Here is a 25,232-nt window from a genome sequence, read left to right as displayed (position 1 = left end):
CTATATTCACCAGGGATCTTGGTCTGTAGTTTTCTGATAGTTTTTTTTTTCTGTCTTTGGTATCAGGGTGAGGTCTCATAAAATGAAAGTGGGAGTGTTCTTCCTCTTTGATATTTTTTTTTTTTTTTGAAAGACTTTGACAAGGATTGGTGTTAATTTTAATTATATATTTGGTAACTATTCACCAGTGAAGCCATCTAGCTTATCTTCATTTGAGATTTTTGACTTCTGATTCAATCTCCTTACTATTAATTGGTTTATTTAGATTTTCTATTTATTCCTCATTTAGTCATGGTAGTTTGTATGTTTCCAAGAATTTTTCCATTTCTTAGGTTAAATTTCTTAGGTTGTTGGTATATAATTGTTCATAATGGCCTCTTATGGTTCTTTGTATTTCTGTGGTATCATTTGTAATGTCTTCTTTTTCATTCCAGGAATGCTCTTTGTTGTGGCCTTGACTCAAGCTAACCTTGCCCCAAGATCCCTGGCCAAACTGGGCCACTTGCTCAGCTCTGAGAATGATCAGCTCTGCCTGCCTACCTCCTGGCTCACGAGTTGCTGGGTAACACAGCTTGCAGGTGTTCTCGCCTGCCCTTCTGGTCAGTTGAGGTTGGGGGCCACGTCTGCAGAAGGTGGGGCTATATTTCTGGCCCCTGCCTGGGCAAGACTGGGAGGGGCCATTTTGGGTAACTCCTAAATTTTCCCAAACAGGATTTCTGGTCAGGAGGGGCCAGGAGCCTCGCTCTGCAGCAAGTAGGGGTATGGCTCAGCTCTTCCACCTGGGCATACATAGACCAGGCTCCAGGGCCAGCAGAACTCCACCATTGGGAACCCGAACTAGGCAGATCTGCACTCTGCCGAATTCCCCGGTAAGACTGTGCCTCTCCCCTGACTGCAGATGAGCAGAGTTTCTGGGTGGGACTCCTATTTGGGCCCTGAAGGTAGGAATTCAGTCCTTCAGGGCCTGAGTGCTGGTCACCAGAAGCCCCTCCCACTTCTCCATCTCCATTAGATGCCCAGTGATGGAGCCACACATTCCCCCTTGATTCCTATGGGGCAGAACCAGAGTAGGGGCTCCCACAGAGCCACCCACCTGCTGGGATACTGGCTGTCACCTGTGGGCACTCGCTGCCCACTGGAGGGCCTGTAGGCTCTGGTTGGACCTCCTGGTGCGGTGCTGTGCCGGACTGGGGAGAACCCATGCAGTCAGCGTCCAGCCACTGCTCTTCCCCATGTGATATAGTCCTGTGGTCCTGGGTCTCTGTGGTACAGGGGCTGCCTCAGCCTTGCTCTCGAGTTCTGGGATTCCCTCAGTGTATCCTGTCCTTAAATAGTTGTTAGTTGTTCTTGTGAAGGGGAGCGGAGTCAGGACTGACCTATGGCTCCATCTTAGTGACGTCACTCTTCTCCCCTTTCTCTTTATTGTGTCCCCATTTGGGCAAAATTTAATATGCTATTTAAGATCTTCCACATATTCAAAATGTTGATATAGATCGTACCTAATAATTGAAAATCATACCGTGTGAATGTTATTTATCTCCTTGCAAACATGGCAATTTTTCTCCACTAAGTTTCTTCAGATCAAAACTTCAGTTCACCCAGTAAAGTCTCATTTTTTTAAAATCAGTAGACAGGAATGATTCTGCTTCAAAAGTGCATTTTAGCAAAACAATCTTTTCAGAACAGAACAAATTTAGCAGTAAGTGGTCATCAGATGTTACTGTTATTTAAACCATATTAACCAGTTATAATTTCTAAAATGATAGATGACAAAATTTATTCCACTGATTAAATAGAAATGACAACCAAATTCTCTAGGATTCTCCCTCCTTGAAATTCCTCCTACTAATTTTACATTGTTATACTTCAGGGACCAGGCCGGTGGTTAGCCTCCATTGTCTTAGTAATGTAGCCTCTGGAATAGTGATAAAAGGTTGTTAATAAAAAACCTTCATATTTCAGAACCAGAGAGTAAATGTTGCTTCTACTTTATTAGATAGTAGACCTGTGTCGGAGAAAAAGTGAGTTATAAGTTTTAGCATTTTTTAAATGGTGACAAATAAGAGATTCCAGAAAAAGAGAGCAAAATTATAACAATTCAAAATATATTATCCAAGGAAAAGTTAAAGTGTTCATTAAACCTGAAAGATAAACTTAAGCAATTACAAAGCTCTTCAATTACAGAAATATAACTATTAACCAAAAAAGGGTGCATCTCAACAATGTGCTTTGTTATTAGAAACGTTGGTAACAGAGTCAGAAGATGACATCGAACGTTTTAGAAAACAAATATGCATCAGGAAATGAAATCGGGAAGGACTGCAGATGCTAGCACATGTGAAGGAAAGGGGTCAGGGCTAGCCGATGCATGCTGTGACAGGGAATATTTGTATTGATAAGCGTGGGTGATGCGAGAGGGCATTGCTCTGCAGTGAAGAAAACTGTCATAGTCTAGAATGATTTTCAAAATGGGCAATTTCCTTAATATATATTTGTAAAAGAAATGGCTACTTCCTGTTCTTCAGCATCTAAAGAAACTAAGAGTTGGGCTTTCCCTCCCCTCTTTCATTGCTACAGTTTATAATTCGCAGTGGCACACACCATTTCTTCAGTTATTTTTTTAATCTTAAATTGCACTGTTCCCTTATTTTTGGAAAGTGTTTCTTGTGTGTTCTTTGTTTAGGAACTCCAAAGGGAAGCTTCAGGCCGTGAGAAACACGGCTTCGTCGGAATCCCGGTCCTTGCCGCTGTCTTCGCTTGGGGCACACTCTCCACCACTGGGAGACCGACAGCTCAAATCCTCCACCCCGGACTCTTGATCGCTGTTGGCAGACAGGTCTGGATCTGAGCTTTTCAAATTGTCTTGTGTTAGAATCAAAGCAGAGTCTTCATCACCTTGTGAAGGGCTCCTGGATGGAAAGGATTTTATATTCCCACAGTAATCCTGGGGCGTGTTGGCTGCGCTGTTGTCTGAGGTAGAAAACCCTGAGTGTTTGCTGGGTTCACTTGGCTTACTCTTCACTTTAGTGTGATTTAACTGGACTTTTTGGATTTTTTCCAGCCTCTAAAAAAGAAATAATCATTACAGGGAAAAGTCATAAATAATTTATCTGTTTTACATATGCATGTCTTTAGTATTCATTACCTTCCAGCTAGTGTAATGTTAAGCGCATGGGATTTAAATGGACTTGGGTTCAAACGTAGACTTTATGACATTGAACAAAACAATTAGACTCTGTGAGGCTTGGTTTCTTTATCTCTAATATAAGGATGGTAATACCTGCCTTAGCATAGGTTTTCTGTAAAATGCAAAGACAATAACATAGGTAAATTACCTGGCATCCGTACTCATTCTTTCTAGGCATCCGTACTCATTCTTTCTATACCTATGTGATTTTCATCCTATGAGCTCAGAATACCTGTTAAAGAATCAGGAATAAGGGGTCCCCTAATTTTAAAAATTGAGATATAAATCACTTACCATAAAACTCACCCTTTTAAAGTATACAATTTAGTGGTTTTTAGTGTAGTCACAAGATTATGCAACCATTTACCACTATCTAATTCCAAATTATTTCCATCATCCCCAAAGAATACCCCATACCTATTAGCAGTCACTCCCCATTCCCCTGCCCCAAAGCCCCTGCAGAACCACTTATCTACTTTCTATCTTGATGGATTTGCCTAGTCTGGATTTTTCTATATAAGCAGAATCATATAACATGGCCTTTTGTGTCTGGCTTCTTTCTTTTAACTTATGTTCTCAGGGTTCATCCACATTGTATTAGCACTTCATTCTTTTTTCTGGCTTAATAAATATTCCATTGTATGAATATCCACATTTTGTTTATCCATTGATCAGATGATGGGTATTTGGGTTGTTTAAAATACATTTTATCAGATTTCATCCTTTGGTGTCAGTGCGTGTGTGTGTTATTTCATATTATGTACAAAAGCACTGCTGGGCAGTATGAGGAACAGACAAATACAGATCTAGCCTTAAGGAGCTTTGAGCAGAGAGGCAGAGCTCATGTCAGAGGTAAAAATGATTTCAGAGGGCAGGGTGGTACAATTAGAGGGAGAAATCAGGGTAACGTTCAGGGAGGAAGCAGCATTTTAACAGGACTCTGAAGGAATGAAACTTGCTGGATACGCTGGTGAGGGTTAGAGCATTTCTGGCAAGATAGACAGTGGGAAGGAAAGCACAAAGGTAGCAAGGTGTCTGGTGTGTACAAGAAGCAGAGAACAGATAAATTTGAACAAGGGGAATAGTGGAGAACAAAGTTTAAAAGGTACATTAGACTGGATTGTGGAAAAATCTCACATGCCAGGCTAAGGAATTTTGTGTTTGTTATAAGGAAAAAAGGGCAAAAGGTTTTTAATTAGGGTACTTTTAGATATCCTAAGTATTTTTTTGTTGTTGTTCGTATTAGGTTGGTGCAAAAGTAATTGTGGCTTAAAAGGTTAAAAATAATTGCTAAAACCACAATTACTTTTGCACCAACCTAATAGTATTTTAACAAAAAGAATACTGGAATAGATTAATAGAATCCTAAGCTTTTCATAAAGCTTGGATATCTTTAGAAAAGTAAATAAAACTGGCCCAGTGATGACATGAGTGGACTTTGAATGACAAAGCTTTTACCACAGCTCCAGAATTCTAAAAACCTAGTCTGTACCTTATATAAGTTGTATATGTTTGTAATTCAAGGTCTCTCAGCCGTGGTGGCAAGTCAGTTATGGCACTCTAAAGATTCTCCATCAGAATCGCTAGGCTTAGACAGAGGCCAGGCAGGCATCAGGAGTTTTCATATCATTATATAATTGTTTTATGTCATTATATAATTATTAAAAGTGGAGAATAGATTTTACAAGTACATATACCTGATGTTGTTTTTTTCACTTTGAATCCAATTATTTTCGTGAATTCTCCAGAAAGAATTCATTTTAGTACTCTCATCAGTAACACACACACAACCCTGACGCATTATAGGAACAAACAACTAGTTCAGCAAACCATGGAAGTGAGCCACAGGCCAGATGTCTGAAGTGTATTAAGTGCTGCTTAGGTTTGGGCTCTGGTTTTCTGGGTGTTCACCTGATGGGGTTGTGTCTCAGGTTATCCACTGGCTAAAAATACAAAATGGTTCTGCTGCTACATTTCACATATCCTGAGTCATGAGGCTTTCATGGAGCAGTGATCATCCAGGAATAAGCACAGAAAATATATGAACAAGAGCAAGTGTGTCTTACTTCTTCTAGGGCTTCCAGTTCCTCCTCCAGCTGCTGGGTTTCCTCCTTCACTGCCATGAGGTAGTCTGTAACTGACTGTCGGGGCTGCAGTCCCTTTTCAAAGCGGTTATACATTCCACTCCAAAACCTGCAGAGGAAGGCAGAGCTTTATACCACTGCATCACACTCTGTTAATTCACATTCTCCAGTCTGCTAAGGTATGTTTAACACCACAGTTCTACCAATAACCAAATGCAAATTACAGGCTCAAAAAAGCCACTAACTTAAGGTAACAATTTCATGTTGATATTTTCTTCCTGAGTCAGTAAACTTCTTTTGGGGAGAGTAAATTCATCAATTTGTATATATGGTACTCAATTAGAAGGCCTACAATTTTCTAAGACAGGTTGAAGTACCTTTTTTTTTTTCTTTTGGGGGGGAGAGGTTAAGAAAATGGCTCTTAGTTTTGAAGTAAACTTGGAAAATTAGTGATTAACATTTAGAATCTTTCAGCTGCCAAGGGAGTCTTTTAAATTTGAGGCTTTTAGCTTGTTTTGATCACAACCACCAAAGTAATAAATCTTTTTTTTAGCCTACACAATAAAGCATAATGGAATACAAATGGGAATAAGTAGTATTACGTTAGGGATAGCCGTAGACCCACTCTTTACTTAGAAAAGTACTCTGAAGGCAGACTCAGTGTCATTCATTGTTTTCTCCACACTGCCTAGAACAGGGCCAGATCCTCAATGATTTATTTGCTGACTGCCTATTAAGCACCAATTAGTTGCACTACAGTTGACTGCTCTCAAAACTGCTGTTTTACACAAAACATGTAGAATCTGTTGGATGCTACGCTGCTCTCCCCGTCCCAATATCATTTATTTCCACAGGGATATAGTTCCACTAGGACTTGATCAGCAGAGAAAGAAGGTAAGTTGTGTCATGATCACTATCTAAACTTGTGATTCCACATTTAACTTATAAGGTACTTGGTTTATTCAGTCCATCTTTTCTTCCTTCGATTCTCCATCCCTCCTCCAGACCTCTCTCTTTTTTTTTTTTTTTTTTTTTGCTTTTAAATAAATTTTTAAGATATCATTATTACAAAACATCAATTTCTCAAGATAATTCTGTTTAGGCGGAAAGAAGAGGGAGAAGAGACAATGGCAAAAATACCAGGTCAGATATTTAAGCATCCTCCTTTGATGTGTTTTATGTCCAAAAAAAACCTTGAATCTCAGTGTTTCATATGCTTTAGCCTCCAAATATTAAACAGTGCCAGAGTCTCAGTTCAGAACCCTCCCTAGTAAGGTCCTAGAAATTTACATACTTGTACATGAAGTTGCATGGCGTTGTGGCGAGATGTAGGGTTCCCCTGGTCTGACTGTGATCAGCTCTGAATAGAGGATTCAGGTAGTCGGCCCGATTCTTCCACAGGTGAGCCCATAAAGAATACGTTCTTTCTTGAATTCTGTTATTTAAAAAAAAAAAAGAAGAAGCTTGACAATGACCTATCTTGGTTCTTATAAGTAGTTGAATACACTGGAAAGAGACCAGTAATTGTTGTCTGAACATCACAAGTCCCTGTTTTATAGCAGGGAAATTTACAATCTCTATGTCTTCATGGTACAGCAGAACACTGCAAAAATCTCAACTCTGCTGCCTGTACTGGCCTGGTCAAAATGTTTCAATTCTTCTGCTCTGAGTGTAAAATAAAACTGCTGTGTAAATTTTGGGTTGTTTTCCCCCAAGTAGTCATTGAACTTTTATCATTTGCCAGGTACTACTTAAATGTTTCACAAATTTTCTCTCATTTAATCCTCACTGAATTCCTGTGAGACATGTCTATTTTACAAATGAGGAAACTGAGGCTTAGAGAGATAAGTAGTTTCCCAAAGTCATATAGCTAGTGAGTGGAATAGCTGGGCGTCAAACCCAAACAGAGACCATTAAGTTGGCTAGTCTATCACAACATACCACAAATCTAGGAAAACAGGTGAGCTTAAAGGCTACACTCCACTACTTTTAAATCATTACCATGTATCAGGAATCACACTTGAAGTTCCTTGGAGAAAATATTAACTAGAATCCACTAGAAGAAGTCTTTCTTTCTATTCATACAACATAAAACTAGCGGAGTCTATTTTAACTGGTCATTTCCAAAATTAAATCTGATACTGTGTAGACCACAGTTAATCATTTTAATTTATGAAAATTTCAAAACTTTTCTCATTTGCTGTTCATAAATCACTTTGCAGTTTAAGTTTTTGACTTCATAATTTATTTTAAAGTTCACACTTCATGTACTTTTTCCCTCTGGATAAACGCAATGCAGTTTTAGTCTGAATAAAAGAATGACTTGAGTTTCAACTTTGCTTTCCAGGTTATATTTGCAATTTTTATTATGAAAATATATCCACCAAAGATGTCTAACTTTTTAAATACAAAAATCACTTTCTTGAGTCAAAGAACTTTCCTATCAATATTACTGTGTCATATCTACCAACCTGTCTGTCTGTGGCTCTCAGGCAGAAACGGGGAAATGAACCTGTACCTGTCTTTGCCAGTTGATGACATTAAACCATTTATGACGTGATGTCAGGAAAAAGAAAGGATCTTTAATCTGTCAGTACAGGTGTATGGCTACAATAGTTTCAGAATATGAGAGGCCATCTGAAATTCTGTCACAAAATTACTTTACATAAAAATTAAAAACACCAAAACACTTACTTGAGTTCTCGTCTCTCCTTTTGGCTGTTACATAGGAAGTTTCCAAACTGGCAAGAATAAATGTGATGTTGAATGTGAATCAGAAACCTCTCATTGAACTCAAATGCACAGGGAAATTGTTCCATTAACTGCCAAACACACTCAATGAACTGGTCAATAACTGGAGAGATTTCTTTTGGATCACCATCTAGATTGCCGTATCTATAAAATAAAGTGTTAGAGAAAGTTTATGGCAAGGTTTGTTTGTTTTTATTAGGAAGCAACCCTAGTTCCTAAATAATTATCTTACAAATCCAGAATGCAGAAGAAGTGGAAAAAACAACTATAAATTCCAATTTCAAGAGAAACTTTGTAATGAAGGTCTGCGTAGAAAAGGGACATATTCATGTTATAGTTACAATAGTAACTATAGTTACTATAGTTAGTGCTAGAGATAAAATTAAAGGAAACTCCATGAAAAAAGAGCATTTTTTAAACCAAATTTTAAAGGTATATCAGAACTTTTGAAATAAATCTACTTAATTAGTGTCTAGTGGGAGAGGGAAGAAACATCTAAGCAACTTTAGAGTTTTTCACTTTTCATTATTTGGGGGGAAGGAATGAGGAAGAAAGACAACTTGGAAAAATGGTGGTTTCCCAAGTTTCTAGGGATATTTCCATCTCTAGAGCAGTATTAAAACTTGTCATTGTCATGTAATTTATTAACATGTGACCACATTCCAATATACCTTTATTTCTCATATTTTTGTTTTTCAAGAGTACATCAGAGAATCTTGAAACTAGTTTCAAGAGTAGATCAACTTCAATGAAGACTGTGTAGTAATTTACACTACTGTATGAATTTTAGAAAGAATATAAAAGGGTAATTTGGATGCCATCAAGTATAAAACAACAATATGGAATCTCATCTCAGCACTGGATGATCAACTTGAGAAATAGAAATGAGCAGGGATCCGTTTAGAAGTTTCTACAAGAGTAGAAACATTAGAAATTGTCTGCAAACTTCTCAAAAGTTTCAGTTCTATTCACCTTTGGTAGCCAAAAAAAGGTTGCCTAATATCCTCTTTCTTCATAAAACAATTATCCAGCTAGGCTTCAGCCATTTCCATATGTTTTCTGTCCATCTGTCCTCTATCTCGGATATTCTAACTGCCTAGAGTCAGTAGAACCCCAAAACTGGATAGAACAATGTGATCTTAAGAAGATTGCTTCATTGATTTGGGGGTTTAATTTTCTCCTTTATAACAATAGGATTCCAGAAAGCACAGAATGAATGCTCAATGCTAAATTCAAAAACTATAAATGTTGGCGGTTCCATGAACTTTGAACTTATTTTAGGAAATACCTTGAAGCAGTCAAAAATGTACATTAAAATAACAAATTATTTGCATGCTGCCTAAATTTAAATTTTCTCACCAAAAGACTAGACAACACTAGCTACAACATTTACCACTCAGAGATCAGAGAACACCAGAACACAGGTCAGGCATTATCATCAATACTAAAAACGGGAGGCTGTTGTCTCCAAAAACAATAGCTTCTGTTTATTGCAATCCTCGTGTGTAAGCCAGGCAAGGAGCAAAAATACTTGCTCTAACCCTGCGAAACATGGAGAGTAGCCCCATTTCACAGATGGGAGACCAATGTTCAGAGACAACAGATGCCCAAGGTCACACAGCTACTAAATGCCACATCCTGGATTTAGATCTGGAAAGTGTCTGGCACCAAAGCCTGAGCCACTGTCCTACATTACTTCTCCAGAGAGGTCTGGGACAAACGTCACCTGTGACACACATGTCTCAGGACAACCCAATTTACTCCCTTGGTGAAAAATCAAAGAGAAACTGTTCACAGACATTTCACAACTTGCCGCTTAAAGTGAATGTTTTCAATTCAAAAATGGAATAATTTAGGAAATCAAATGTGTTTGTAGGAGGAAGGAAGACCCAGTCATTTGTAGATCAATGAACAAGCACAAGATTGCCATGGGGATATGAAAGTTAATTTGGGGAATGTAATCAGTAATGCTGTAAAGATTTTGCAGGGTGTCAGATGGGCACTTGTCCCATTAGGGAGACCAACTCAGGGATGATGTAGATGCCTGATCACTACACTGTACACCTGAAGCTGAACAATAATGAATGTCAACTACAATTTTAAATATAGTTACAAGAAGCGGAGGACAGCATTAGGAATAGAGACAGTGGAAATGTAATGGCTGTGTGCGATGTCAGAGGGATAGTGGATGGGGGGTGGGGGGTTATCACTGGGCGAGGGATATAAATGACAAATGTCTATTACATTGTTTTGTACACCTGAAACTAAAAAAAAGAGAGAGAAGTATTCTCCCTCTCTTCTGGAACAATTTAACATTAACTAGTTCTTACCAAGAATACTCAGGGTTAGAACTTCATTTATCTGTGATACAATGTATACAACAAAATTTGACTTTCTGAATAAGAGTTACAAAGAAACTTTTAAAATGAGGCTATTTCTCCTACTAATTGAGAACTTCAGAAACACTTTTTTTTCGTGAACATTCAAAATAACAGATTTTTAAATATTTCTCACCTGTGATTAAACTTATGACCAAAGGAAATCCAGTCCTTTTCAATTAATACCTACACAAGAAAAAATATAAATATCATGGAGAGAAACAAATGAGGAAAAATGAGACTACAACCAATAATGTTAAAGGATTCAAAGGTTCTTAGAACAGAAGTCACCATCCCCGGGTAGCCTGCAAGTGAATGAGCACTCATTACCCACCGATAAAGAGATGCTTATCGGAAGGGCAGAGTTGAAGGTCGTCCATAAGAAAAATAAATGGGAATGGCACTCTGAAGCCTCAATACTGTCACAGGTAATTGGAAGTTCTCTGACATTTTAATTTAAAAAAGCCCAAGAGAGGAAACCTGCCTCTTCTCACTCGTGCCCAGTGTCAGCTGGTATTAATAAAGGAGATCTTCCAGGAGATCCCCCATTCGGCCTCTTTTGTCAGCATCTAGCCCTAGCATGGTTTCAGGACCCACTGAAGCACTTTCCACCAAATCTGGTTCAAGAGGCAGGAACGAGGTAATCTCTCAGTCTTTAGGAAGTCCCTGCAGGCATTTTAGGAAAATGGTTCCAGCTTAGCCAAAGCTTCACCATTCCAGGCAACTACACAGATATTCTGCAGTTGGAAGCAACACGTCATATTTTGATGCACACATAAAAAGTGCAGAATCTGAGAGGATGGACTCAGAATTTCAGCAAAGAACACAAAAACACTGAAATTTTCAATATTCTCATCCAGAGTTGTGAAGGACTACTTAAAAAATAAAAGCAGTAAGTGAAAACAGTTTTTGCTTTCAATAATTTTTGCATGCTCAATACAGAAAATTTTGTCTCCAAATATGTTTTCAATTGTTTTCTGTTCATGTTACCTCAAACTTGAAATACTTAGGAGCAAATGATGTATAAAACTCACTATTTTACACATTACTGAATATATTTTATATTTGCCCCCAAATTCATATTTAATAATATTGATTCTGATTGGCTCCAATACCCTCCAAATTCACCCATTTATTCCCAACCTATTTCACCTTTTCCCTTTAATTCATCTTGCTGATATACTAAGAGAAAAATAATGTTGATGAGAAAATAAAAGTTGCCGATAGTTGCCAAAGGAGACGTCCATTCAGTTCAGGGTCCTGCGTGGAAAGCGGCCCAGGGACCCTACTCAGCGCGAAGCCAGCAGCCCTGTGGCTTCACCATGAAGCTAGCAGCCCAGCGGCCTCACCACGAAGCCAGCGGCCTGGTGACCCCACTCACCATGAAGCCAGCGGCCTGGTGACCCCACTCACCACGAAGCCAGCGGCCTGGTGACCCCACTCACCACGTAGCCAGCGGCCCCGCGACCCACTCACCATGAAGCCTTGCAGAGTCCGGTAGTGCGGATCCAGCAGCAGGCTGGCCACCGAGCACACCTGAGCAGTCCTGTCCCAGCCGTCGGAGCAGTGGACAAGCACACTTGCCCCTTCCTCTGAAACTGCCTGAAAATAGGATGAGCAAAGAGACACGAAAAATCTCATCAGAACTACATTTGATTTTATACTTACAGAAACAGGCAAAAACAAACAAAAAAACCCCATCCAAACTAACAACTATTCATTTATTTAGTGCTCATGCCTGTATCTAGTTAGGGCAGAGCCAAGGAGTGGTTTGGTGCTGGTAGCTAAAGCTTTTCCTTCCCTTTCCACTATATCCGGAAGCCACCAGCCAGGCCATCTCACCTAAGCATATGTACTACATAATATGTACTACTTGTGCAAACTTATCTCTATGACATAGCTCCTAGCCCACCATCAACCACCTCTCCTCCCCTCTGGGTTTCCAACCTTAAGCCTTTCCAGTATTGAAATTCTGGATCTCCTACTGGCCCAAAGAAAAGACCCAAAAATCATAAATTGTAAAACTGAAATTAGAGACAAAAGGATAAGAGCCAGTAATGGATCCAGGGGTCGGGAAGGAGGAGAAAACAAAGATAAAAAGTATAGCAGGAAGTCTCTGCTGAGAAAAGAATTTATTTGCTATCGCAAATGTGCATGCAATTTTTAGCTGAATATCTTGACAGGAAACAAAAATTGGGAAATGGTGATTTTGTGATAGCATTTATCACTACCTGAAATTCTATTTTTATTCATTTTCTGAATCCCTCACCAGAATGTAAGCTCTGTGAGGGAAGAGACTGGCTTGTTTGGCAGTACATCCTTAGCACATAGAAAAGTGCTTGGTACTAAATAAATATCTGTTGAATAAATGAATCATCTAATAAAGGGGAGCATACCATGTCATCAGAAAAGATAATGGTGGTCTTTACCTATAAATCTAAGAGAAATTTATATTTAAAAAAACCCTGAACAACGAAATAGACTGAATCAAAAAATAACTTGTATGGAAGTTGTAGCGAGATTCTTCCTGTGGCAGAATCCCTCTGCTAGGTGTGGGAATATGACTTGTGCTTATGCCATCATTAAAAAGGAGGACCTGGTTACTAAGATGGAAGCCTCAGGCCTCCATCACTGAAATGACTCACTTTGGGGTGCACTCTCCTACAGAAAGTTCTTCCCTTCGTCTAGGACCACGCCTGACTGGAGAGAATATTCTGAAAACATTTTGCTGTGCTATCACCTAAGCACCATCCTCTCTAGCAAAATCCCATCTTCAGAGGGCAACCTGGGTGGAGGTCTGCAAAGCAGCTCCCCACTCAGTGCAGCAGAGTCTCACAGGGCAGCTGATGGGGAGGAGACAGGCCCTCCACCCTGCAGTCTGTGTGCTGGCCAGTCTGCCCCTCCACTTAAGTTCTCTGCAATTGCATACCTTTGCAATGAAGAGTCCTGCATCCATGATGGCCTTAATGTGCCTTAACCAGCCAGAGTTCTCTAGTCCCCACAGAAAGTCACTCATGGAGGGAGATTTAAGTTCACACACTGCAAGATAAATCATGTTATAAAAGCCAAATAAAGGCAATCTCTTATTTTACATGTGATCATATTTGCAGGTAGTTTGCTAATGATTCCTTCATTGTAGTATTTCCTGGAAGACTTAAGATAAATGCCCAAGCTTACTAAACTTGATTCTATCAAACCATTTCAAGTAAGGCTTTCTACCTTTTTTGGTAAAGAAGGATGCTGCATCTGTATTCTATTTGTAAAACTTAAACATCAATATGAATGAAAATCATTGAATGTTACCATAGTTTACTAATGGCCCAGCAGAGAAGATTTAATTACCCTTCCAGTATCAAAATGGGCCACTAGGGAGCACGAGTTAAGAGTGCTATGGAGGAGAAAAATCATATAACTGACTCCAGCACTTTCCCAGTTAGATCACTCCATCAATCAACCACTTCAGTTTAGGACCATAAAAACAAAACAGAATTATCCTAAAACTCTTAAATGGAAAGCACTGAATTCTTCTTGCCAACAACTCCCACCCGACAGGAGTAAAGCATGTGAACTTAAAAATGAGACCCTTTCATCCTGAACCACTTCTAGAGCATCAAGTTAAGGGTTTTCCCTTCGATTGAAAATGAAGGAAACATGGGATCCCAATGATATCTAAATTGACACAACTAAGGCAGGTGTGTAAATACACCCATTATAGTAACAAGCTATTTCAGGAGCTTACCTTTCAGTTAACATAAACTGTGAAAAATCTTTAGAGCTAGTGTTCTGACTATATAACGAATATTACATTCCAAATATGTATTCATGGGTTTTATAGCTATAAAGCCAGTTTGTGGAACCTTATAAATCAGCTAATAAAACTAAATAATGTTCCATAGATTTGTGTTTAAGTATATTTTATTGTACTCTGACGCACTGACAGGCAGGGAGTAGGGAGCCCCTTCTCCTACTTCTAGCTCTGTAATTAGCTGTATAATCTTGCACATTTCAACTCTTTCAATGTCTTCATGTTTAAAACAGGGAAGGTGTACTAAAGTATATCTAAGTACTCTTCCAACTTTAAACTCCCAGATTCAACTTTGATAACTCTTCAGAAGCACTGCCCATTTGGAATAGAGTAGGCCTTAACAACCATGTTTAATTTAACAGATGTCCTTCCCTAAAATATGCCAGATAACAGAGGATTCACTGGTATTTCCTGCAACACAAAAAGCCACACAAACAAATAACAAGTAGTTAAATTCTGAGTCACAGATGGCAGCAGTGATGAAGGAAATAACACCGAGATTCCGAGCAGGAGGCCCTACTTAAAAAAAACCGTGTTATGAATATGTTTAGGCAAGATTCCAAACCCTTCCTTCCAAATCTCTGCCCTGAGCGGGAAGTATAGCTCCAGCAACCATCTAAGCAGCTGGAGACCTGAGCTCTCTCTGGCATCACGCTGGCTCAGAGCAGTGTCCCTTTGTCTGAGGTCACAGGGCTGCCTCCTACCAACCATCACCAGCAAGAAAGCCCCATGAAAGTCTGGTACTGTACATGAAAACCAATACAGGGGAAGGTGCTTTGCTGCAGCCCAATGACATACCGACGCATAGAATCTGCAGCTCCGTTGCTCAGCCCCATGCCCTGGGCACTCAGCAGCAGGCTGAGTTTTCCAAGGTTATGGTGTCTTTAGTCATTAAAATGTGGTGTTACAAAATACTTAAACACACACACAAAAATTTTAAAAGAATGTAACAGACACTCAGGTTGGCTACAATTGCTTTAGATGAAAGGAAAGAAAAAATGTTACAAATAAATTCCATATTACCACGCTGTCCTGCTTCTTCCTCCTAAGTTTGTTAACATTCCCAAGCAGGTGTTTGTCCCTTCACTACTTACATACTAGCTGTGTGAGGTTGGAGAAGTTACTTAGTCTCTCTTTGCCTCAGTTTCCTCAGCTGTAAAGTGGGATAATAGCTACTACATCTAAGGGTGGTTTTATGTTAGCCCGCATTATTCTTATTATCCTCAAATAATTTTATATTGTTTTTATATGTATTTAAAATTTACACAAATATACTATATAGCCTTTTGCAACTTGATTTTTTCATTCAACGTTTTAGTTTTGAGACCTCCACATTACATGAATAAATCACTTTCATTCGTTTAACAGCTCTATAATAGTCCACTCTGAGCAGATCGCATTTACCATACCCCTGCTGTTAGTAGTTGTTTCCTCTTTTTTCATTCTTTACAAACAGTCTGGCAAAAACCATCTGTCTACAGACTCCGTGTGGAAAATCTTCCTGTACACGCCTTTCCGTAAGTGAAATGAGCTGGGTCATAGGGTCCATGCATCTTCAGCCCTGCCATGTATTGCCACTTGCTCTCCAAAAGGGCTGCCCTGGTTTATAGCGTCACCAGCAGGGTGGGCGAGCTCCTGTCCCCCCACACCCTGGCTAACGATTGTACTGCTGATGCTTCCAGTTTTGCTAATCTTATCTCTCTAAGGATATTAATGCCAACTTTTTGTTCATTTTCAACCAAAAACTGCTCAAGAGCCACACTTCCATATTTTTGTGGAATCCCATAGACAAAGCTTGATGAAGATAAGGGAAAATTTACCACACGCCAAGGAACAGTGTTCTCAAGGAAGAGCAAAGAGACAGAGAAGATACAGGCCTAACACCCCAGGAATATGATAGAATAGAGCAGTGATCTGGAACAGACTTTAATATACAGAGGGGGCCCAAAATATGTATACACATTTTAAGAAAGGAAAAAATTATATTAAAATTGTGATGCTCAATACATACCAATAGCAAAAGATGAATACGAGACATGTTTGACTTCTGCAATGACGAGGTGCTCAACGTGGTTACCACCAGCGTAATTTTAATACAGGTTTTTCCTTTCTTAACATGTGTACACATTTTTTGGGCAGCCTCTGTATTTGAATTGGAGCACGAGGATGCTCCCCACATCCCCCTCTCTAGGGTCCCAGGTTAGGATTCACTATAGATATTTGCAGGATATTTGGAAGGCGGAAGGGAAGCGGCAGCACTGAACTCTGCCGGGCAGTGCAGACCCCCTTCTCCGCCCCCCGAGGAAGGCTGTCTTCTCCACTCCAGCCCATCCTCACTGCCTGATGCCTCAGGTCCAGCTTTTCTTCCCGACTGCCAGCCCTGCTGACCTCCCAGGGCCTCAGACCTCCGCCCAACACCGGAGAAACAGCCCTCCACCAGCTCCCCTCGGGGGTCCGTTTGTCCTTAGTGACTTCCCTCTTACCCTCAACCACCGCCCTCTGCGCCCCAGTGTTTCCCTGCTACTAACCCTTGTCCTAACCACTCCGTCATCCTGCTTCCCGGAGCAAACACTACCGGACAAGAGAACGAAGCCAAACAAAATTATGAGACAATTACTACAGGAAAGACATAAAGTTGTTCCAGAAAGGAAATTTCACCAGAGTACATAAAAGGCCTCAGCTATGAATAATACTTACATAATAATAATAATAATAATAATAATAATAATAATAATAAATAATGTGCACACTGAATAAGACGCTAACTCTCGGAGGGAGGCAGATGGGGGCGGGAAGCCTGTGTTGTGAGAGGTACAGAGGAAACTGTATGAAGGCCTTGGCTCCTCTTCCACAGAGGGATGTCCACGCGCACCATGGAATAATCAAGCAACAGCAGTGAACTCCGGTGATGACAGAAATATGGAGACCGAGGCCTAAGGTACGAGAAAGTACCTGCCCTGAAAAGTAGGAATGCAGGTGGGGAATACCAGGAGCAGAGGACGGCATTTTGCTTTTGTTGTTGTTGTTGTTAGAAACATAGAGCTATTTGATTTTTAAAAACTTTCTACAAGTGCAACACTGATGCGGAAAATAAAAATTAAATGGAAACAAAATCTGAAGCCCTCAGCCTTCACTGGAGGCAAAGCCCCCCCCCTTCCTTTCTTCCACCCCACCCTTCACCATGGAAACAGCTCAAGCTCTTAACAGTCTTCATTTCTAGCACCTAGAGAGTTCCTTTTTTTTCTTTTCGTTTTTTAACCATTTTTTTTTAAGGATATAATTCATTTACAAATCACTCAAAGTGTACAACTCAATGGCTTTTACTACCCAGAGTTGAGCATCCATCACCACAATCAATTCCAGAATATTTTTCATCACCTCAAAAAGAAACCCCTACCCATTAGCAGTCACCCCATTTCCCCTCTCCCACCCCTAGGCAACCATGATTCTACTTTCTTTCTCTATAGCTTTGCCTATTCCAGACCCTTCACATCTTACAATATGTGGTCCGTTGTGACCTGCTTCTTTCACTTAGCATGTTTCCAAGGTTCATCCACGCTGTAGCATGTATCCGTATTTCATCCTTTTAAGGCCAAATATTTTATTGTATGGATACACCACATTTTTTTTTCTATCCATTCATCAGCTAACGGACATTGGGTTGTTTCCATCTCTTGGCTATAATGAATAATGCTGCTGTGAACATTCGTGCACAAGTTTTTGTGTAGACACGTGTTTTCTTTCTCCTGGGTATATACGCAGGAGGTGAAATGCTGGGTCCCGTGGTAACTTGAGGTTTAGCCGTTTGAGAAGCTGCTGGTAGATCTGTTTTCCACAGCAGCTGGAGCAGGTTCCATTCCCAGCAGCAGTGTATGACGGCTCTGATGCCCCCATCCTCACCAGCACTTCTTACCATCTATGGTTTTGTTTAGAGCCTTCCTAGTGGATGTAAAGTCATATCTCACTGTAGTTTTGATTTTCTGATGGCAATGCCTCCTTTCTTGCATGTTCAGTTGTTCATTTAAGTAAAGTTTTGCTATATTTATCTGGCACTTATAGGTTTTTTTATCAGCGGGTATTTCATGTTAGCTTAATCAGCCATCTTGGGGAAACAGGAAGGCCTCCATGTTTCACTTAGATTTTAGTTTTATGTGAACTAATCCATACATCGTAGTAAAAATCATGACGTGTATGTGGGCAACAACATGTGGTACTGCCAAGGGCATGAGCTTCTGGATCAGATGCTCCAGCATTCAAATTCCAGCTCCGCCCCTGCCCGACACTGCACCTGGGGTCACTTACTGGAGGATATCGAGGCTCAGTAACTGGCCCTTCAGGAACTGGCCCTGTTTTATCATTTGTTCACCCAGGATGGTGTCCTGAGAGGTAGGCGGTATTACACTCACCCAAACCTAAGAAAACTGACGTGCAGAGAGGTTAAAACACAAACTAACAATGGCAGAAGGAGAACACAAGTCTTCCGATGAACAAGCCTAGAGTTTTTGCCACCACAGTTACATAGGCAGGCTTAACTAGAAATAACAACAACAACAACAAAACTTCAAGAGTGCTTCCCAACGCCACTCTCCTACGTGGCATATAGTGGCTTTTTATATAGTTGTGTTTCAATCTTCATAACAATCAGATGAAGAAGGGAATGTCATTATCCTCATTTTATAAAAGTGGAAACCAATGCAAAGAGAAGTTCAACAACTTGTCCAAAGTCTGCAGCTGATAGGAGTGAGGCTGGGATTCAGTAAGCAATGGTGCGTAAGCAATGCCCTCTCAATCTCAGAGATGTCATTTTTCATAATTCAAACAAGGGCCAGTCTAAATGCTTGGCTCCCTCATGCTATCAGCTTAAAGGGGATGCATTTTACCTAGAACTGTACGATCCAGTGTGGTAGACCCTAGTCACATGTGGCAAGTCTGCAGTGAGACACGTTGTGAGTGTCAAGTATATTCCAAATTTCAGACTTAGTATGAAAAAAAAATTTTTAAATGCCTCACTGATAGTTTTTTTTTATATTGACTACATGTGGAAATGATAATAGTTTGGATATATAAAGTTAAATACAATGTATTAGTAAAATTAATTCACCCATTTCTGTTTAGTACTTTTCTTTAATGTGGCTACTAGGAAATTTAAAATGACAAATGCTGCCCTCACTTGTGACTATCATTATACTTCTAAGGGACAACACCGATTAGATTGCTCCAGGGAGACTAACCTCATTAGAAGTCCTCGGACATTTTTGCACATGCATCCCTACAATAACTGTTAAAAGTATGTACCCTCTCATGCACCCTGGAAAAATGCATCATGATAAGATGGCGGGTGTGGGAAAAGGTGTGCTTCTCTTTTGCGAGGTGGCAAAGGGGCAATTAGGAAGGGCAGGTGGGAGAGCACTGTTGGCTCCTGGATGGAGCAGTGTGCCAAGGCAGGTGACACAGTTTCGGAGGACTACACAGAGAAGCTGACACTCTCAGAGCCAAGCCGATTCCGAGAAAGTAATGGATCCAGGGCGTACACACCTCAGCAGACCTGCCCCTGAGCTCAGGGTGAGTGCACCCCATTCTGAAGACAGACCTCTGAATCTGACGCAAAGACCAAATGCCAGCCCCCAGTTCAAACTGAGCAACCCCTGCTTTCCCAGCCCAGCCCATGGAGATCTTTCCGCCCTGAGCAGCCCTGAGCAGCACTGAGCAGTAGTGCACCAGCCCACCAAGTGGTAGGATCGCCTCTGACTGTGCATAAGCCCAGCAGGAAGCACACAGAATTCCAGCACCTTCTGTGAGCTCTTGACACTCCCTGGGCGCCTGCTGTTTGGTCTTTCTGTCCAACCCCAGGCCATGAACCAAAGTGTTCAACTTAATCCTAAAGTATGCACATTCCACCACTTAGAGTCTCAGGACTCCACTGATTCTTTTTAATTTTCTCCTGCAAACAGTCTTTTTCACTAAACAGGCTAAACTTTCCAGTTGTTATGGTAGGGCTTCGGGTGAGTTGGCATTCTCCTTTATTTCAAAATGTCCAGGGAGCCTGAGGGATATCTTGGCATCGAAACTCTGAAGCTCAGCCCAAGAACAAATGATCCTTTTCACCTTCTCTCCCCACAAGGCATAGAAATGACAGCAAGTTAAAAATAAAGACACCAGGCTTTCCAGCTAACCTGGAGACTGCCTGTGCCAAAAGCAAGAGAGGAATGATGGCTCACAGAACAGGCCCTAAAATGTCCTGCCAGAGAGAATGTTCCAGAGCTCACACAGCCAGGGACAGGCTGCCGCATTGCTTGCCAGGTCAGCGCCTTTCTTCCCAAACTGAGAATGGCTCTTTGCTTAACATTTCTGTTTTCAGCAACATTAAAACTGTAGACCTTCAGTAAAATAACCTCACCAGGTTTTCAAGCAAGGTAACCACGGAGAGGCTGTTTTCCTCCCAAATGTTGAGTGGAGTGTTAAAAGCAAACAGTTCTACAGATGATTAATACACAGGGACAGATGTTGGTACACTTGAGACGGGAACAATTAGTGCTTGGGATTTTAAATATAAAACTGGTGAGTTTGTTTGACCTAACCCAGGATAAGGCAGAAATACTGATTTGTTCACTCTTATTGCCAAACCCAAACCAATATTTGCAAACCGTTTTGCTGAACGAAGTTCATCTCAGCTGACATCAGAGGCATATGCCACTGATTACAGAGAGCTGTACTTACTAACCGGGAGTTTAATGCCCGCGTCTAATAATATTTGTTTTACATAACAGCACAACTTATCCCATAAACATACATAAAAAGGAAAAAAATATATCATTATGGATCCTGAGGAAATGTAAAGTTTACTTGGAAGAAAATAAGCCTCAATATGATCTTCCTTAGATACTTCCTGCATCAATGTCATGTCTTCCTATACAGTTGAGTGGGTATCAGTGAGGGCACAAAGACAGTCTCCGTTTGGGACTGGGCTTTCTCGCCTCCTAAGATCTAAAGTTGAGATGTACATGGCCCTTCCTTAATTACCACGCCTGCCATATGCCTGAGTTCTGTTGATGTAGGATTTGTCGCTTTCACATTCTGGAGTCAAGCCCAATGAAAGGGTCTTCAGAGACTCTGCAAAGTGATAATACTGTCCTTGCACTGAACATATAGCTGGTAAAACCGTTCAAAGAGAACTTAATTATGGCCTGAAAACCAGAAATGATTGGTTAAGCCTGTTTTGCAGTCTCCCTCTTTTCCTTGGAGCCTACCATGGTGACACAAAAGGAACTTCTGAGCCCTGCAGGGAGTTGTATTCAATTTATTAATGTTAGCGGTGGTGGGTTCCCAACCGATGCCAACCGACATGGGCCCTCTTTGCATTAACCGGAAGGTGTATTTCAGCTTCTCCACGGGACACCAACAAGATTATTCTTTAAAACAATCCCAGTTTTGTTTATGATGCTACTTTCTGGAACCTATATACAATAATTCTATGACAGCTATTTTTGTATAGCCTTGTTTTCTTTCAAAGAATTTCATGATGATATAAAATGGTAAGGTGCAATTAAGCCTAAATTCTGAATACCTGTGTTAGCATTGCTTGAATTAGTAGCATAGAAAATAGTACACACAGGTACATGAGTACGTGTGTGTGTCCAGCTACTAATAAACATGCATGTGTGTAAATCCATGCATACACATATGCATGTTCTACTACGTTTCCCCGAAAATAAGACCTAGCCGGACAATCAGCTCTAATGCGTCTTTTGGAGCAAAAATTAAAATAAGACCCGGTCTCGTATTATATTATATTATATAAGACTCGGTTTTATATTATAGTAAAATAAGACCGGTCTTATGTTAATTTTTACTCCAAAAGACGCATTAGAGCTGATTGCCCGGCTAGGTCTTATTTTCGGGGAAACATAGTAGTAATACTAATTATCATTGGCCTAAAGAAGATCAAGCAGAAGGTTCATAAAAGAATGTCCTATTAGCATTTATTAGCTTTGCATGTGAATTTGGAGTCTAAAGAGACCATTTGCAGCAAATAAATTAAAAAATACGTTTTCCCATTTTATTACGTGGTTTTTTCTGTGTGTTCAGTCAACACAACCTTCCATCTACAGTAGATATAATGATCTCATTTTTAAAAGAGGAATGGTTTCAGATACTCATGACACAGCAAGTGCATGGCAATAGGTATCTAATTCCTTTGACTCCAACTTCATGTTATTTTCACTACAAAGAGAATAACAAGGTCAGTATACACACTGAGGTAGGATTGATGGTAGGGCTTAAGATAGGATAAGGTCTAAACAGAAAACTTAAAGCAAATGGAAACAGAGAAGTCTAGACTGGGAGAAAGTGTTGAGAGTCTGGGAAGTCGGGTGGATATAAAATATTAGAAGTAGGCACTGGAAAGAAGGCCCAGGAATCTTATAAGATTCAGATGTTGGCAGCAACTAACTGAAGTGGTAAAATAAGCAGCATATGCAGCAGGGGATGACATGGGTGGGGACTCATTCCATGCTCATCACATCAGCTAGAAAGCTGCCAGGACCAACACGCTCATCAAATCTCAGACCATATTGTCACTGGCAAGCAAATGCTGAATTGCTAAATCCCAACTACAGCCTTATGGAAAAACAGCTCACCTTGTCACTAAAATTAGCCATATCTATCTTTAGTTTCATGGGAGACACTTTCTTCCACAAGCACTCAGTTAGTAAATGTCCCAGTTACCCAAAACAAGCCATCATGATTAACAAAATAATAAAACAATAATTCTAAAGGTAAAAAGTTTCAGATTTTTGAATTGCCTCAGTGAATGTCAAAAGAAAGCAGAATTAGGATAAAAATAACCCCTGTTCTCTCATTAAGTCACTTTATTTCCTCTTGTCCTGTCCTTTGATAATTTTACCCAGAGATGAAGTCTGCAGTTTGACACCCACTTAAAACATGCAGCCATCCGCTTACCCAGGGATAGCCCTCAGGGACATCGCTAATTAGCAAGCAACATCTTTTCTTTCTGCCTGATTGTTGCTCTATATGAAAAATCAGTTACTTCATTTTGTATTAATGAATGAAGCATTTTTCTATCCAATGCGTAACACATTGTCTCAGTAATTGTTGATGAACAGATGAATGGTTGAGATAACTGTGGCAGCTTCTAGTTATTATGTCTTTACTATAAGCAGGCATTGTGCCTGGTACTCTGCATACACTGTCCACCATCCAGGGTATTATTTACTAGCAACTTTCAGATTGGAAAGTGTGCCTTAAACAGGTTTGCTAAGTCATCCATGGTTACACAGCCAGTAAATAACTGAGCTGGAATCCAGTCCATAGCACATACACCCAAAGGGTTTTGCCCTTTCCTCTGTGCCTTTGGGCTGAGGATATTATTGTCTAGATTAGCTGATACCGTGTTTCCCCGAAAACAAGACCTAACTGGAAAATAAGCCCTAGCATGATTTTCCAGGATGACATCCCCTGAATATAAGCCCAAAGGCGTCTTTTGGAGCAAAAATTAATATAAGACCCGGTCTTATTTTCAGGGAAACACGGCACCATCCAGCACTCTCTCAGCCACATTCTATATCTTCTTATAACACCACAGACAGCAAAGGACATATCCTTGATCCATTTCTTTTCTCCAGTGACCCTGAATTGGTGACCAGCGAAGCCTGACAGGACAGACCAGTTGGCCTAGCAGAAGACTCATTAAAAAGCCTTATAACTGTTGCTGTGTGAAGCTATCTAGTTCCACTTTAAGGGAAAAGTGGGTTTTCTATGTGGAAACCCATGCCATCTTGCTAAATTTTTAGGGTAATGACCAGATTTTCAGCCAGGCCTTATTGGCTCTGTCGTCTAATAGGTCAGTACTATGAGGAAATTACCAATGGTAAAACGTCCGAATGTGAAGAACTTAAAAAAGATTAACCTTTCCACAGCCTTTTCTTAGCTCATATCTGGTAGAATTTCACAGCATAAACTTAGAGGCTATGTCATAGGAAATACTTTAAAATGAAAACTTTAAATAGGAAATATCTTTAATGGGTTGAACGCCTCCATTTCTTCAAGGTTGAATTAGCCATCATCTCACCTCGACAGGAGATGAGGAAAAAGTATCAAACAACAAGGCCATTTGAACTGATAGCTGCAACCTTAACTCTCTGAGCAGAGAGAAATAGTTCACGGAAGCCTTGGAGCTGTGTGTGGTAGGAACTGTTCCTTCTTGACCTTGGTGCACCTGGGACAACCTGGCAAGGAGACCAGAGCAGGGTGTCGGATGACCGTCACACCCACTGCAGTCGTGCCTCCCAGGACAAACCCAAAGCTCTTTGCTTAAACTATCTTTCTACACCAATGAAGGTTCTGAATAATTGGGGATCAGAACCTTTACACAGCAGCACAGATCAAATACCATCTCTGTGGCCACCCGATTTTGCCACGACGCTTTCTCCGTGGTCAATGCCACACAATTCCAGGGGATATGACAAAAGCGATTACGGTTTGGGTCCTGCTACAAAAATGTTCAATCTTTGACGTCAAATCTGCTTGGTCCCTTCACTGCAGGATTGCCCAAAGTGCTGAATCAACATTGGGCCTGTGTTCCCGTGCGCTGGACCCACTCCTAGCGGATCCACTGTCAGGCTGAGGTTTGTGTCTCTACAAAACAACTTGCTAAGAAAACGCCCACGGGCCTGACATGGCATGTATTAAATTATTTTTTCCTGAACTTGTGCTGAGTGGACACAGACCATATCACAAGGCAAGCACTTCCATGCCTGGCAAATTGTGTTGTCTTACTCCATGTCTCTTGAATAAAGAAATTGAGAAAAGTTACCCCTAAAAAGGAATGTGACCTAACAAATACTTGCCTGACTGAGTGAGTTAATCTATAGCCCCATTACCTCATCCATTCTCTTCAGTGCTTGTTTTTAAAGTACAGCATTGCTTCCCAAGAAAAAGTATAATGCACCTCACATTGGAAAGCACTTGATGGTTTGCAAGGAATTTTTTTAATAAGTCTGGCATGTATT

General features: G+C 40.4%; 1 protein-coding gene across 1 annotated transcript in view; it reads right to left on the bottom strand.

Annotated features, from left to right (window-relative positions):
• Positions 1 to 1,972: 1,972 nt before the first annotated feature.
• The window catches only part of MTMR7 (myotubularin related protein 7), a 93,334-nt gene continuing 70,074 nt past the window's right edge, over positions 1,973 to 25,232 (bottom strand). The window contains exons 8-14 of the mRNA XM_019737955.3: positions 13,330 to 13,439; positions 11,877 to 12,002; positions 10,537 to 10,586; positions 7,966 to 8,166; positions 6,566 to 6,706; positions 5,254 to 5,380; positions 1,973 to 3,064 (exon numbers count right to left, since the gene is read on the bottom strand). Of these exons, the coding sequence (XP_019593514.2) occupies positions 2,702 to 3,064; positions 5,254 to 5,380; positions 6,566 to 6,706; positions 7,966 to 8,166; positions 10,537 to 10,586; positions 11,877 to 12,002; positions 13,330 to 13,439 (1,118 nt within the window). The 3' untranslated portion in view covers positions 1,973 to 2,701. The remainder of the gene's footprint in view (positions 3,065 to 5,253; positions 5,381 to 6,565; positions 6,707 to 7,965; positions 8,167 to 10,536; positions 10,587 to 11,876; positions 12,003 to 13,329; positions 13,440 to 25,232) is intronic.

This window comes from Rhinolophus sinicus, chromosome 16, assembly GCF_057876585.1.
Source record: "Rhinolophus sinicus isolate RSI-liver-muscle chromosome 16, RSI-T2T, whole genome shotgun sequence".
In the NCBI taxonomy this organism is placed as follows: domain Eukaryota; kingdom Metazoa; phylum Chordata; class Mammalia; order Chiroptera; family Rhinolophidae; genus Rhinolophus; species Rhinolophus sinicus.
This window is presented reverse-complemented; position numbering and strand designations above follow the sequence as displayed.